At 31.1% G+C, this 16294-nt stretch overlaps 1 protein-coding gene across 2 annotated transcripts in view; it reads left to right on the top strand.

Annotated features, from left to right (window-relative positions):
* Window positions 1-4489: 4489 nt before the first annotated feature.
* LOC115883717 (facilitated trehalose transporter Tret1-like) overlaps window positions 4490-16294 on the top strand; it is a 31717-nt gene continuing 19912 nt past the window's right edge. The window contains exon 1 of one of the 2 annotated variants that reach the window (XR_004050437.1): window positions 4490-4775. Coding sequence is in view for 1 of the 2 variants with exons in the window: in XM_030902117.1 (XP_030757977.1) it covers window positions 4724-4775 (52 nt within the window). In the remaining variant the exon portion in view is untranslated. The remainder of the gene's footprint in view (window positions 4776-16294) is intronic. The other variant, XM_030902117.1, reaches the window with a different exon arrangement.

A 16294-nucleotide genomic window follows, 5' to 3' on the forward strand; every position in this document is an offset into this window, starting at 1 on the left:
GTTTGCGATGAAGAAGCTACAGAGAGTTCGCTTAAGTTGCCGCTTAAACGTAAACTTGAGCGGATATTTCTTTATACCGGAGTTAGCGTATCGGCTATAAAAAAATTCACACAGAAGATAAAAAAAGGCTGAAAACTAACCCCGATAAAATTATATCCAGCTCTGGAAAGAAACGACCACGTGAGACTGCTGTCGAAAAGCTCGACGACTTTTTCGAAGTGGCCAGAAATTTGATAAATAGATTTTATCTCGAATTCAAACTTGTCCCCACAATTAGAAAGCTTTTGCAAAAATTGCAGGAAGAATCGAGTTTTCCTTTTGCAGGGAAACGCTTAGGGGGTTATTAAAATCAAATGAATTTTTTTGGCGTAAATGTCAAAATAACAGATAAATATTAATGGAGCTGCCCATTATATTGCAGAGAGGGATATAAATATATACGCGAAATTCGAAAATATAGCCAAGTATTATCTATTTGGATGAAACATGGGTAGACAATGACCTAACCTTTAAAAAGTGCTGGCGGAGCGATACCATATCTGGTGTAATAGGCAATATTGGATCTACTGGTGAGTAAAATTATGTTTTGTTTGCGCTTTCAAAGTTAACTATTTTCAAGATTTTTTTTGCTGGAAATAGTTATATCTAAAATTATGTATTGTAGAAAAAAATATAGTTAATACAGATATATAAATAAATATACTTCAAGACTCAGTCTTGATCATCTGCTGATGGCAGACATGGTTTGTCTGCCAAACCAAACGTGCGTCCAGTGTAAAATTAAAAGTGTTTTGGTGTATTGTACTGATTTAGTGTTTTATTTTGCTGTGTAACACCAAAGGTTCCAACCCCCAGCTGTAATTATTTCTTCTATTATATTAACAACACAATAAAAAAATGATTCAAAATATTTAAGGGAGCTTTAATAAAAGCTTTTAGTGTTTATCTGCTAACTCAACAGTAACGATTCAAACAGCATAAAGTTTTTTGAAAAAAAATATTAATCTGAGTATTATATTTATGATACACATTATTTTCATATAACACCGTACGCCCATGCCTATTTTATGAATGAAATTGGGCGTGTTTTGTTTACAACTGCGTTCCCCTGCCGATACCCCGTAGCTACAGATCCGTTGGTCACACTATATCTATGACGTTCGGAAAATTATATATTTCTATCCTATGTTTCTATCGGTATTAATTTATCTATCTCCCTTTTCCTATAATAATCCGATAGATAGACCTTGATCATTAAAGTATAAAACAAAATAATAGTAAGAATTATTCTCATATGTATTCACATTCAATTTCAATTTGTTGACAATAATAAAAATGATTTCTTCGAAAACTTACTGTTGGCTCAATATAATTATTAGAAGACGACTAGAAAACTAATATACAGGATGAATAAAAAAAGCTGGAAATGTTGAAAAAAAGATACAAACATATATCTAAATATAGCCTGCCTTAAAACTATTGTTGTTATGCGGAATAGCTCAAAAACTATTAATATAAATTATTATTTTTTTATCATAAATAGAGAGTATAAAAAGTGCAGCAGGTACATGACGATTGTAACTGAATATTGTTCACATTGGATTCATGTGTGTAGTAATGATATTATACACTACCTACCTTTCAAGAAATACTATAAAAAAGTGCTATTTTCTGATTTAAAATATGTCTTCGAAAAATCTTACTTCAACAATACTTATAATTCTTTTTTTTATTTATAGAAGATTATATTGTATGTGGTATGTAAAATTGGGAAAATAATGTGCAGGAACAATTTTTTTCGAAATTAGTATTTAGAAATAGTTTAAGATTAAAGGTTAATTTTTTAACATACGGTGTGTTTGAAAGATGGTATAATATGTGCTATTTTTTAAATATTATGACAGTGATGTTATCTTCAACATACCTTTAAATCAAGATAAAAACTTTAATTTTTCAACATCGATTTGAAATTGTGATAAACAGTGGACGAAATATGGACTTTTATTCAGTTATAATCAGCTATCATTCATTTACCCGTGTCCGTTGTATGTATATTTGGACATTATAAAAAAATCCACGAGATATATAATATATATTTCGCATAACGAAAATGTTTTTAATACATACTGTATTTGTCTACGAATTGTTGGAAAGAAAATATCCTTTATTTGAAACAGTGACGCATTTAGATATTGAGTTTGGGAGGGATATATATAGTGGCAGTATTTAAGTAGGTACTAATACTAAATAAAATACACTTCCTGAATAATTACCCCCATTACCCCTATTTTGAGACTTACCCCTTATTTGAAATAATTTTTATATTCACTTAATTTACAAAGATTGCGAAGGAGTAATAATAAGAAGTTTACGAATTTCTTTTAAGAAAATTTACTTTAAATACTCCGGAATATTATGAGGGTAAAAGTTACAAGAAATGCGACATATTTTAATGCTAAAAAAATGTGGACATATTCACCAGGGTCGTGCCATTTCGGTTATCATTGAAAATTTTTCCTAAAAAAATATGAGTGTCACTGACTTTTTTTTCTTGTTAGCAAAATAGTTTAGACCGTTTTGCTGGTTAAACGTTGTCTCTTGAAAATTTGTCAATTTCGGTCTCCTGGATGACATAAACGCAATTTAATGTATTTGTCTTAATAATTGCTATTTGAACTTAAAAAAACAATAATGTCACCTTTAAAAAAATTAATGTTATTAACCGGGCCAAAAAGTTAAGTAAGTACTTATTGATTCCTCATCAAAAGATATAAAAAAAGGTCATATAAACATGGGTTCGGAAATGCATAGTTTTAAAGTTAGAGGATGTCAAAACTTTTAAAAAATAGGTCTTTTTTAATTATCAACAGATATGGTAGACTATTAAGATCGGCAAAAAAAAAGTTTTTTTAATTTCACTCAAAATGAGTTATTTGGATCATAAATGATCTAAATATAAAATATTTTCAAGGTCTGTCTGTCTGTAACTGTAACACGATACTGTCTGTATGTAACACGATAACTCAAAAATCGCTAAACCGATTTTAACCAAATTTGGCACAAAAATACTGTGGCACCCGAGAATCTGGCCATTAGTTTTTGGTGGGGGTGGGAGGTTGGTAAGGGGGTATGGGAGGGGATTAGAAATTTAAAAAAATCGTAACAGCGCCCTTCATTATGTATTTTCTGTGTAAATACTAGCACCTCAATAAAAAAAAATAATGTGTTCTTATTTTTATCTGACTCCGTAAAAAATCAAAGATGCCGGCTTCTTTCATAGCATTGCCACCGACCGCTGTCGGGTTTCTCGGAAAAAAACCTACGTCGCCGGGCGACAACTAAAATCCAGTTAATATTTTATTATAATCGATCCTGACGAATAAATGAATTTGATAAATGAATGAATTTTATAAATGAATGGTTTTTGCTGCCGAATTACTAGAATACAATGTTTCAAGGCAGATGACGGATCTATTCGATAATTTTTAACGTAAAAAACTATAAGTCTCTAAATTTTACGTTTAAAATCGTAACTCCAAAATTACTGTAGCTAGCGAAACGCGGTTTTCAATTTAAGATTAGGAATAATATTTGCAACAAAATTTGTAATAACATCAAAATCAGTCAAAGTTGCAGTTTTTGAGATATTCCGTGTTTCCGTAGTCCGTTTTTGAGAAAATCCGTGTGGAGAACTCCAAACTCCCATCGGACGCGACCCCAGGTGGCGGATAGGGGAAATAACCACGGACCAAAATTGGAAAAATTCCTTTACTTACTTTGAAACTAAAGTGCCTACCAACTTTTTATTAACATATTTTAGTATGGTTTGGTTTGGTTTGATTTGGCTATACGTGCCTCCTGGCGCCAATTAAATTTTTAATAATTTGTATAGTAATAAATTTATATTTTTTTATAAATTTATTACTATAAATTAGATTAAATAAATCATTTACTAATTTCTTACTAAAAAAATTAAAAAAAATACGTTTATCGCATCGAGGAGATCGAAATGGATAATATATCTAGATATAACTTTTAATCGGCCCTCCCCATTAAGTAATTTAATTTTTCCAACAAGAGGTAAAAAAGTCAGTGGCGCACATGTTTTGTTAGAAAAATATCCTAATGATAACCCATATGCACATCCCTGGTAAATCTATCCACACTTTTTTAGCGTTTAAATATCTAGCACTTATAGTAACTTTTACCTTCAAAATTTCATTCAAATCGCTAAAAGCGGTCGGAAGAAAATTATAATAAATCGAAAAAAAATCAGATTATAACCCGCTGTAGCGAAACAAAGCAGAATCGGACCTATGTTGATATGAAAAATAAATCCTATTTTTACATGAGGAACCTCTACACGAAAGATGGAACATGCTTTTTGAAACACCCTGTATGTAAATATGAATTTTAGTAAAATAAGAAAAAATATTATATTATACTTCGAATGTGTTTAGTAGTGATTTCCATTTTTTCAAGCAAAGTCCTACTTATATACCCCGTATAATTTCAAGCCTGTGCTGTGTACGGCAGCCTTGAAACTTAAACATACAGTCGTATTTTTTGTGCTTCAGGTTGGAGAACTTTTGTTTTCTACAACAGCTGTTCGTTCGTAGTAGTCAGTAGGCAAAAAGTTATATTTGAGATGTAAGCGGTGCGCTGGTGCTTGGAAATTTTTTATTATTAATTCGTCCGTTAAAAGTGTAGAAAAAACTAAATAATGAATTATATTGGAGGCTCCCGTTATCTACAGTACTTAGCAACAATATCAGGTAAGCAATTATTAATATTTTGTTTAAACAAACGTGAAATGATGGAAAATTTGCATAAATAAATCTTCTTATTATTCAAAAAAAAAAATATAAATGAACAAATAAAGTGTAAAAAATACAGAACATAATATACGCTTAAGAAATGCTAATTGCATACATTTCATAACTGAAAACTGAAGAAAAAATTTAATTTCCTTTTTTAATGTTACATACATAAAAAAATATTCGTTTTTCATTTAATGCTAACGGGTCAAGGTATGATACCTTCCGTCTTAATATGGGCAATGGGAAATTTAAAATATTCCAAATTTAGAAATAAGATAAGATTTATAAAACTTTATAGCGAAAATCAAAAAACAAAATATTTTTCAATAAACTACTCAAAACAATATGCGATTGTAAAAAAAATATTAATTTCAAAAACAAGACACTTTGATGACACATCCCTGACTTACGATTTGAAATAGTATGGATACTGTGAAGAGAAATTCGACACAATAAGCCTACGCGCTGACCTGTAATTTTTAGTCGGCCGACTATTTGATTGCATTGTGAGCGCAGCTCCATAAGGATATATTGATTACAAATATGCAACTAAATAGTCGGCCGATTAAAAATTGCCTGTAATTGATAATGTGATCAAATATTGAGCCGATCGGCCCCATAAGAATGTATTGTTTTCACTTTTGCAACTAAATAGTCGGCCGACTAAGAATTACATGTCAGTGCGTATCCTAATTATCCTAAAAAACTCACAACAGAAAAGCAGAAAAATGCATGCTTCATTTAGAAATATGTAATAATTACTTTTATTCAAATAGTCGATTAGTTTAAAAATAATAATATTCAAATAGCTCAAAAAGCAAACTTGATTAAATATCGTTTTAGACAACAGCTTATTTTAATATTTTCGATTCTTGTGAGACTAAAATACAAAACTAGCAGGATGACATGGCATTATTTTGGAAACACAATAAAAGGACCTACAAGAAATCGCAACAACTTATTTGCAGAAACGCAAAAGTGAAACTATAAAATAGTCAGATAACTTTCACCACACTGACATTTTAACTAATATCAAAAATTTAAAAAAAAATTATACAGGGTGGTCCAAATTGTGATGCAGATAAAAATAGTAAAAAAGTTCGTATAAAATAATGTCCCAAAATGCTTTGTTTTGGAGATATACAAAGTGTAGAAATTTCATATTTATTGCGTTTTTTCTAAATAAATTTTACTAACGTCCATATTTGGATGAAAATTTGGTGTCTCGATATTTTTTGAGAGAGACGAGAAATTCGATTTCCGCTAGAATGACTCCTACTTATAGGGGGGCGCTACCTATACAGGGTCCTACAAATTCGAGGTACGAGCACTGGTATCTCGTTAACCGTAACAGATACGAACATGGTTAAATTGGAGCAAAGTTGCGCTTTGGGATGTTCACCAAGATGCCAGCAAAAAAGTTTCAAAAATTTCAAGGATTGCTGAGTTTTTATGAAAAAACTTATTTTTTTGAAAATCAATTTTATTTTTTCTTGTCGTTACTTTTTAGAAAATCAAAAAACTAATTACACGTTCTCATAGCCACTTTATTAGGGCTATCTGATAGTATTTTTATATTTTAAAATTAGTTGATAATTTTTGAGATACAGAGGCGTACTTGTTTTTTTTTTTAAATACGCATTTAAATTTCAGGTTTTGAAAGAACTCGGTCTCCTCAGTACAATGATATGCCACACTTAATTTTTTTTTGTATTGATATTTGAACACAATTTATTTAAACTAATTTCAAGTCCGGCTGTGTTAGTTTACATATTTAATCTTTTCATCGTTACAATATTGATAAGCTTTGAAACTTAAGAATAACGTGGGGTAAAACATTGAGTACGGAAAATCGAATGCAATAAATTAATATAAAATAATTAGTATAAATATAATATAATCAGGGGCGGATCGTGAATTTGTGGGGCCCTGGGCTGAAACTACTTAGAGGCCTACCTAAGTGCTTAACTAATAGCCATGTCAAAAAACTGTTTCTATAATGATATATTATTATTATGTATTCTTTATTGCACAAAAAAACATAAATGTTACTTAAATCTACGCAAGTATTAGTTGTACAAAAGGCGACCTTATTGCTGTGGTAACAATCTCTTCCAGGCAATCTTTGGGTGAGAGAGAAACCGAAATAGTGATATTATAATAAGAATAAAAAAAAATAAAACAATTTTATTTATTTATTATGAATTAGTAAAAGAAATTGATAGGTTGCAGTCACAGAAATTGACAGTTATTTGGTCATCACATTGCAAGTCTTTTGTTAGATCACAATTTATGGAAAGAAGTGATAAATTATTTAGTCGATGGTTTGACATTGTTGTCCTATATTTATTTTTTACATCTTGGAGAAGGAGCGTTCTGCTTCACAGCTAGTAATTGGCAGTGTTTAAAAAAAATTTAAAATGGTATAGCAGTTAGGGAACACGTCAATAAGTTTATTTTCATACATGAGCATAAAATGTCACTGCAGGAGGTGTAAGACTCTGGCTTAGATTGGAGTAAGTACGATTTTAATTGAATGCACTCATTCACTAAATGCTCGTCTACGTCATCGGGATAGTAATCGATAATATGACTAGCAATTTCTAAATCTATGTTTTTGATATTTTTGTCTTGCAAATCCATTAAAAATTTGAATTTTTTGCTATAAGTCTCATATAGACTTGGCTCCTTTTATTTAAATCCATAATCAGCTTATCCAACGCAACGTTTAACGTGTCTCTTTTAAATCTTTCTGCGCCGTATACTGAGAATTCACCTGTAGACTTATCTGAACATTGTGGAGTAATGCGTCTCTTGTTTATGTCATTGTAGTCTATTCCCACACTAGTACTTAATTTTTTAGCTTTCTCTTCGTATTCCTTTAGCTTTTGATCTGATTGGTGTCGTATGTTGTTCTAAAAGTCTTTTAATGACAGAATTAACTTGTTGCCTTTACAAATGTCTAAACCAGGGCTCTGTATTTTTTTTTATTAACTAAATGAAATCTCTCCAAAACTTCTTCCCAAAAGATAATCAAAATTGCAGCCTCGAGTTTCGCCATTTTATTGAATAAATTTCGTGCCTCTTTCCGGAAATCAACTTTCTCAACCTCATTTTCGGTGAAACTTTCGAAAATTTTCATAATGTCATCATAATTATTTTTTAAGGCTTTGACAGCATCATAGTGGCAAGACCATCTGGTCTGGCTTAAACTTTTTAACGTGAATTTTAATTTTATTTCACGATTCAACAGTTCCCACCTATGGGTCTGTTGTTTTTAGCGGGGTCTGGGGGCCCCTTGTAACCTCGGGGCCCTGGGCTACAGCCCAAACAGCCCTTAGGTAGACCCGGCCCTGAATATAATATAAAAAATCAAATCATTTTCCCAGAAGATGGGTTGGAAATGGTAGAGCAGTATAATGTCCAGCGAGGTTTCTGGACCTATCGCCAAGGGGCTACGTTATTTGATGTCATTTGTAAGAGTGAAATCAATTCATCTCAACATTTACAATAAAGAGTACAAAATGCATTTGGAAGTATAAGAAGAAAGTTCAAAGAGCTATAAATAAAATTGAGCGACAAATTAATTTGTGCAATAGGGAGGGTGGTAACCCTTTCGAACATGTAGAACATTAGAAACTAGTTTGTAGAAGTTGATTTATTTATAATAACTACGATTAATATTATGCATATTATTAGATCGCACAGTAAGATTTCCAATTCACAATAAAAAAAGTTAAAAATAATAACTTTAAATTTCTGATCTGGATATTATTTATCTAAATCTTCCAATTGGCTCGATTTTCCTTATTCAATGTTAATTAGCGCTGATCATTATTTTTGCGATGAATATAATCAGATTAAATAATTTAAGACACCAGAGACGGACTTTTTTTAAATAATAATTAAAAAGTTTTGTTGCTGTTAAAGTATCCAAAACAAAAAAAGTATAAAGTGTGGCATATCGTTGTATTCAGGAGACCGAGTCCTTTCAAAACCTGAAATAAAAAATGCAGGTCCGTATTTAAAAAAATTAAGTTGGCCTCTGTATCTCACAAATTATCAGCTAATTTAAAAATCTAAAAATACTACCAGATAGCCCTAATAAAGTGGCTATGAGAATGTGCAATTAATTTTTTAATTTTCTAAAAATTAACGACAGGAAAAAATAAAATTGATTTTCAAAAAAATCAGTTTATCCAAAAAACTCAGCAATCCTTAAAATTTTTAAAACTTTTTTGATGGCATCTTGGTGAACATCCCAATACGGCAACTTTGTCCCAATTTAACTATGTTCGTATCTATTACGGTTACCGAGATACCAATGCTCGTACCTCGAATTTGTAGCACCCTGTATACAGGGTGCCCCAGAAAAAAGTACAAGTATTTTAAGGGATGGTAGATCTCGATAAAAGAAACATATTTTTTCTTTATCGTTTTTCAAATAAGTCCAAAATAACGGAGTTATTTTACTTTGAAAATTTCTAAAAAAAAAATATTTTTTGCTAAAATTTTGAGAACCGCTGGATCTTTTCTGGATTTCCTTTCTTGTAAATTTAATCTACTACGTATGTTGCCGTATTATCAAGAAAATATGTTTTTTAACTAAAAACTAAAAAAATTTCCAAAATTTTTTTTTTCGTGTAAAAAACCAAACCAAACCAAACTTCTACACCCTGTATCTCCAAATCGAAGTATTTTAGGCCATGAATTTATACGAACCTTTTTACTTATTTTTATCTGCAGAATATGCTGCCGAAGTTTCCAGAAATACAATTTGGACCACCCTGTCATAAATGCAATAAATTATAAACTGGATATATAATGAAATAATGTCTGTAGAGCTTTACTACCTTTGAGGTGGGTTCGTATCTTGAAAAGTCACCATAAAATATATCAAAATTTAATATAAACTCTACTAAATTGTATCCTAAGTTAAACAACACAACGAATATTCAAAAATAAAGAAAATAATATACATTATAATCCTATAAAATAAATTACAATGACTTTGCGGTTGATGCATAAATGATGTGGTTTTTATATCTCAAAATTTTGCTGTACAATGAAATCGTTTTATTTTCTATACAGAGAACAACAAACAGAAAAATGTTTATTCATTATTTACGTACCACACAATCGAAAAACATTTTTTTTTGGAAATAGATTTATGTGTCTGGACACGTTCGATCCTTTTTTAATCTTTCTATAATTAGTATTAATTTTTGACAAGTTTTATGTAAATTTTTAGTAAATCACATCTAGAGATTGACCTCGCCAAAATTATAATCGATTGTCATTCCTCAGCCGTCTTTGACGCCGTTTTTCGAACATACGGTATATACAGGGATGTTCACCACATACGACACAGAGTATTGTAGCTAAACGGTTAGATTTTTACAAATTTTAAGTTTTGGGTTCGTTGAAGGACTATTAGAGCTACAATTTAAAAATATTTTTACAGATACAGAGTGTCCCAAATAAATAAAAAATATCAAAGTATTTTAGGAGAATCAGATGCATAATTTAATTGTCTATCAAATTGTATTATACCACTTTTTACCTATCCCTTCAAGTTTTCGTAGAAAATGCATTTTCTTATAATTTAGACCTCATTTATCAATATACCCATGGAATATTGACATTTTAGATTGTTTTTAAAGCAACAAATGTACACAATGTACAGGCTAGTAATATTATCGTTTTTAACAAAATGATAATATTATTAGCCCATTTGTATGCAAAAAACTATTTAAATCTTCATAAAAGAGTATACCATTAATTAAATATACCACCATTATTTCCGCCCAAATACTAATTAATTACATACTTAATTATGTTCGTGAATAAATTATTCTAAATAAATGTGGATTTGAATAAGAAATCAATAAAATAATAAGTTATAAAAACGAATGTCTCTGTTGTTACAAATAAGCATTTGTCAAAAAATGAAATATTATTTTTAAGGTGTTACTTTTTACCACACTGTCTAATACACATAAAAAATTCAGTTTTTTAGTTTTTGGAGCAATTATTATTAATCAACGGAAACAGTCAATTAATGTAGTTTGAATATTGGAATCATATTAATTGGTCCTCTTTAACAAATATTTAAACAGTTTTTTTTTATTTTTTTAATGAAATAAACAAGCTATATCGACAATATTAGTATCTGTACTCTTTAAAAATTTGGTACATCTTTAAAAATAATCTAAAATGTCAGTATTCCGTGGGTATATTGATAAATGAATTTAAAATTACAAGAAAATCCATTTTCTACGGAAACTTGAGGCTATAGGTAAAAAATGGTATAATACAATTTGATAGACAATTACATTGTGCATCTGATTCTCATAAAATATACAGGGTGTTCCATTTAAATTAAACAAGTTATTGCCGTTTAAAGCTAGTAATTATTTAAAATAACATTTTAGACACTCTGTATAAGGTAGTATAATTTTTATTATTGCAACACAATAACTGATCAATAAATAAACTTCAGTAAATATTTAGTATTAAAACTTTGATACCCTTGGAGAAATGAAGCCTTAAAATTTTGACTGCAATTTCACAAAATTAAAAATATTTCAAAAAACGGTAAGGTTTAAGTGTGATAAACCTTTATCAAATTTACCTTTATTTTAATCGTAGAAACTAAAAATAGTCCTTAACGAACCCAAAAGTTCCATTTAAAAAAATACAACTTTGATATTTTTTATTTATTTGGGACACTCTGTATCTTGTAAAAATATTTTTAAATTGTAGCTCTAATAGTCCTTCAACGAACCCAAAACTTAAAATTTGTAAAAATCTAATCGTTTAGCTACAATACTCCGTATCGTATGTGGTGAACAACCCTGTAGATATCGGTCACATCTTTTGTAGAAAAAACGACAGATCACTTATCGACAAGTAATATAAATATTTTCCATTAAAACCAAGGTTTTGATTAGCCCAGAGGAAAATATCTAATTACTTAACTTTGTCAATAAAATTTATGGATTCTAAAAATACTTTTGTTTAATTTTTGTTCTGCAGTCTCCGTCTCCGTCTAATCATCTTAATTAACCTATTTTCAAATTAATTTTTTAATTATAAATATTAATCATATAACTTTTGCTCAAAAAAAGGTTGACATGTAGCAAGTTTAATATTATTTACTATTATACCGGGTACATCTCAAAAGTGGCTCACCCCTATAACTTTTTATTTTTTCAGATAAAAAAACGACTTTTGGTATGTTAGTATATGACATAAATTAGGATTGATTGACGTATTCAATTGTTTTCGGTCACTTCCTGTTTCACCGGAAATGACTACAACTTTTGATTTTTAAATGGCATTCTGGATATTTTTTATTTTATTCGATAGAAAATAAAACGCTGAATAGAATGACATATCATATGTAAATTTTTGACATTTTCGCATATTTCGGTTTATTTGGAATGATAACTTGTGGTTGGTAACGAAAATTTGACTCGAAATACCAAGTGTGTGGTATCAAATTATTCGCAAAAAAATGCTTATGAGCCACCCTCGTTCCTTTTGAAAAAATTGATATGATTAAAAATACGATTTGAGTATTTTCTATCTGGCCAGGAAAAGACACAAAAAACATTAGACGATCAAATTTATTTTCTAAAGCCCTTTGATTAAGAATTAGTGTTTTTAACATAGCCATGGCACTCTAGATTTAATTTTAAAATACGATTTTTTATTAAGCGAGAATGTCAAAAGTTGACATATGACATGTCAATCTATTCAGAATGTCATTTCCTATCGAATAAAGTAAAAAACTGCATTTAAAAATCAAAAGTTGTAGTCATTTCCGGGGAAACAGGAAGTAACCAAAAACAATTGAATACGTCAATCAATCCTAATTTATGTCATATATTAATATACCAAATCTCGTTTTTTTATCAGAAAAAAATAAAAAAGTTATAGGGGTGAGCCACTTTTGAGACGCACCCGGTATTCATCAATATATATCAATAATTATAGTCTTTTCTAATTAATATTTGACACTGGCATAAGAAAATTATCAATAAAACCAACGCTATTTATATGATATACATTATAACAATATAAGGCTCAGATTTTTATCTTTTTATCTCTGAATATTATCTATTTGTCTATTTATTAACTCCCAGACTAATGAAAATTTGTGTCAATAACACTTGTCACAAAGAATTTGAAAAATGTATCAGTAATATAATAATTTAGCGGGTTTATGGGATTATTAAAACCAACAATGAAAATTTAGACTAAATATAATCAAATATATAGTTCATGTGAAGCTAAATTAAATTTTGTCTGTTAAGTACAATCGATTTTCTGAAACATATGGTGTAACATGAATTCCTTAGAACGTGACACAAAAATCAATTCAAAAAATGGTTATTGGTACTTGAATATATTTTTTCAAACTACTGCTTGCTTGAGATTTAAAAACTGGCGTCTCTAAAGGTCATCTGGCAGACTTCCATAGAGAAAAACGTAAGAAATATTTAGGTTATACAGAATAAAATTATAATCGCATTAAGCAAATGATCGATTGGTGGTGATGGTTGAGTACCAGTGAATAATAACTTTGATGAAAACTGACTGTTGTAGAAAAAATTAATTGAAATGAAATCTGACCAGATAGATATTAAAACAAGCTTTTGGACTTAATGACCATTCTGACCATTTGGGAAGGAAATATGTCAAAATAAAACACTAATTCACCACAATACACCAAAATTCTTTACGTTTAACACTGGACGCGCATTTTGCTAATCATGTTTAAGCATCATCAGCAGATGTTGTAACACCAAAGATTTCAACCCCTAACTCTAAGAAAATATTTCATTTTGAATTCTGCCGTATACCTACATACAGGGTGGCCCATTGAAAACGTTCCACAAGGCATAACGGCCAGAGTGTTTTTATTCCAAAAAATCCAAAAACACGTCAATTTTGTTTGTGAGGGGGACAACTTTTGCCCCGAAAATGATTGCGAAATCTTCAACCCTCTAAGCGGAGGTGTCATCCCCCAACTTTTTTCCAATGGGAAGGGGGGTCAAGTGGCACCGCAATGAAAAGAGCTTTCTATTCCCTATATTTCCCCGCTTCGTTTTTGGAAATCGGTCCAGTCATTGAGAAAATATGAAGGATTGAAATTTGAAAAGTTTATTTAAACATTTATCAGAGTAAATGATAAGGATAAGTTCCTTCGACTAATTTGCTGTTTTTTGTTATTATTTCTCGATGTTTACGCATTTTTTCACTTGCCACAAGGTTGAACAATCAGGTGCGGTAGTTGCTAGATAGCTGTTGTGGGATTTGTGCGTTGAAGTTCTTCTCAATAACGTTAAACTGGCCTACAACAGGATTTCCAAAAATACCAGCCCATACATTCAATTTCTGAGGGTTTTGTGTGTGCACCTCGTGAAAAACCCTGGGGTTGTCCTCAGCCCAGTACCGACAGTTGTGCCGATTAACTACACCGGTCATAAAGAAACTCATCCGAAAAACACACATTAAATAGGAAATTATTATCATTCGCCACTCGTTCACTCATAGTTCAACAAAATTGCAAGCGACGATCAAAATCGTCTTCGTTAAGTTCTTGTACCAACTGAATTTTGTACGAGTGGAACTTGTTTTTTTAATATCCTTTGGACACTTGTACGATTCACGCCGGTATCATTGGCTAATTTTCTTGTACTCAGCGTACTATCCATGGCAACTTGGCCCAATACGAATACCTCCATAGCTTCATTTACTACAGGATTTTCCCTTTTTGCCTCTTTTTATTCATAACGGAACCAGTTTCGCGAAATTTTGCTACTATAACTAGCGAACAATTTTGCCATAAAAGTGTTTGTCAGGATAGCGTTCATTGAATATGTGCGCAACCCAATACATTCATTATTTTTAAAATAAAGTTCGATTATTTCCACTTTTTCTGCAAATGAGTACACCATAATTGTTAAAAAGTTTAATTTAATTAAATTATTTATATATTTAGTATTTTTTTTAGTATAACGATTATAATTTATCATCAAATTTAAATCGTTATACAGTCTTACATATCTATTCAATCGAATATACGATACGGGTAAAATTCCAAACGACTGGCTAAAATCAACTTTTATAACAATTCTTAAAAAGGCATCTCCAAAAGACTGTAGTGACTACAGACTTATAAGTCTAATGAGTCATGCTCTGAAACTTTTTCTTCGAGACATGCATGCTCGTATATACTCGAAATGTGAAGAAAAAAGCGGAGATACACAGTTCGGCTTCATTAAGGGGCTGGGTACCAGAGAGGCTTTGTTTTCAATCAAGCTACTAATCCAGAAATGTTATGATCAACGCCAAGATGTCTTTGTGTGCTTCATAGATTATCAGAAGGCTTTCGACAACGTTAAACACGATATTCTCCTAAACAGACTGCTCGAGATAGGAATAGACGCCAAAGGCATTAGAATCATACAGGAACTATATTGGAACCAAACCGCAGAGATAATAGTTAACAAAAATTTATCCACAGGTACCTTCAATGTCTGTCAAGGAGTCCGCCAGGGCTGTATAGTGTCACCAATACTTTTTAATATATACGTCGAAAAAATATTTCAAATGGCCCTGGAAGGAGGAAGTGGAGGAATTAAGATTAACGGAGTTCCAATTAACAATATAAGATATGTAGATGATACGGCAATACTAGCACGAACTTTAGAGGATCTCTAGCAAATAATAAATAAGATAGTGGACATGGGAAATCGTTTCGGTCTTAAAATCAACGCTGCCAAGACCAAACTTATATATGGTAATAGGACGCCAGCCTACAATCAACACCGCATTGACCGTGGATGGAAATATTATAGAGCGAGTTCCACGATTTAAATATATGGGTGCCATGATCAATGAACGATGGGACTGCGATGAGGAAGTTAAACTTAGAACGAATTATGCAAAGTCAACATTTTTTAAACTTAAAAACTTCCTATTAGCACGCAGTCTCTAACTGGAGACTCTGGACTCTCCGGAGACTCTTACGTGTGCCATGGACCGCACATGCAACCAACGAAGAAGTTTTAAGAACTGCAGGCTATGAACGAGAAATGCTTAATATAGTTAAAGAAAGGAAAGTCTCATACCTCGGCCATATCCTTAGAGGAGACAAATATTACATTCCTAAGCTGATTCTACAAGGAAAAATAGAGGGACGGCGAGGCCCAGTAAGAAAACAACATTCGTGGCTAAGAAACATACGGGATTGGTGTAACATCAGCGACGCAGCCACCATATTTCGAAGAGCCGAAAACGGCACTCTACACATTGTATGAAGAGTACAGACAATCGCCAACGTGCGGCTAAGCACAAGGCACAGGAAGAAGAAGATACAGGGTGTCCCAGAAATAAGTCCAAATATTTTAAGGGGTGATAGATCTCGATAAAAGAAACATATCGTCCCATTGATGCCAAAA

This window comes from Sitophilus oryzae, unplaced genomic scaffold (genome assembly GCF_002938485.1).
Source record: "Sitophilus oryzae breed Bouriz unplaced genomic scaffold, Soryzae_2.0 scaffold_1977_pilon_pilon, whole genome shotgun sequence".
In the NCBI taxonomy this organism is placed as follows: domain Eukaryota; kingdom Metazoa; phylum Arthropoda; class Insecta; order Coleoptera; family Curculionidae; genus Sitophilus; species Sitophilus oryzae.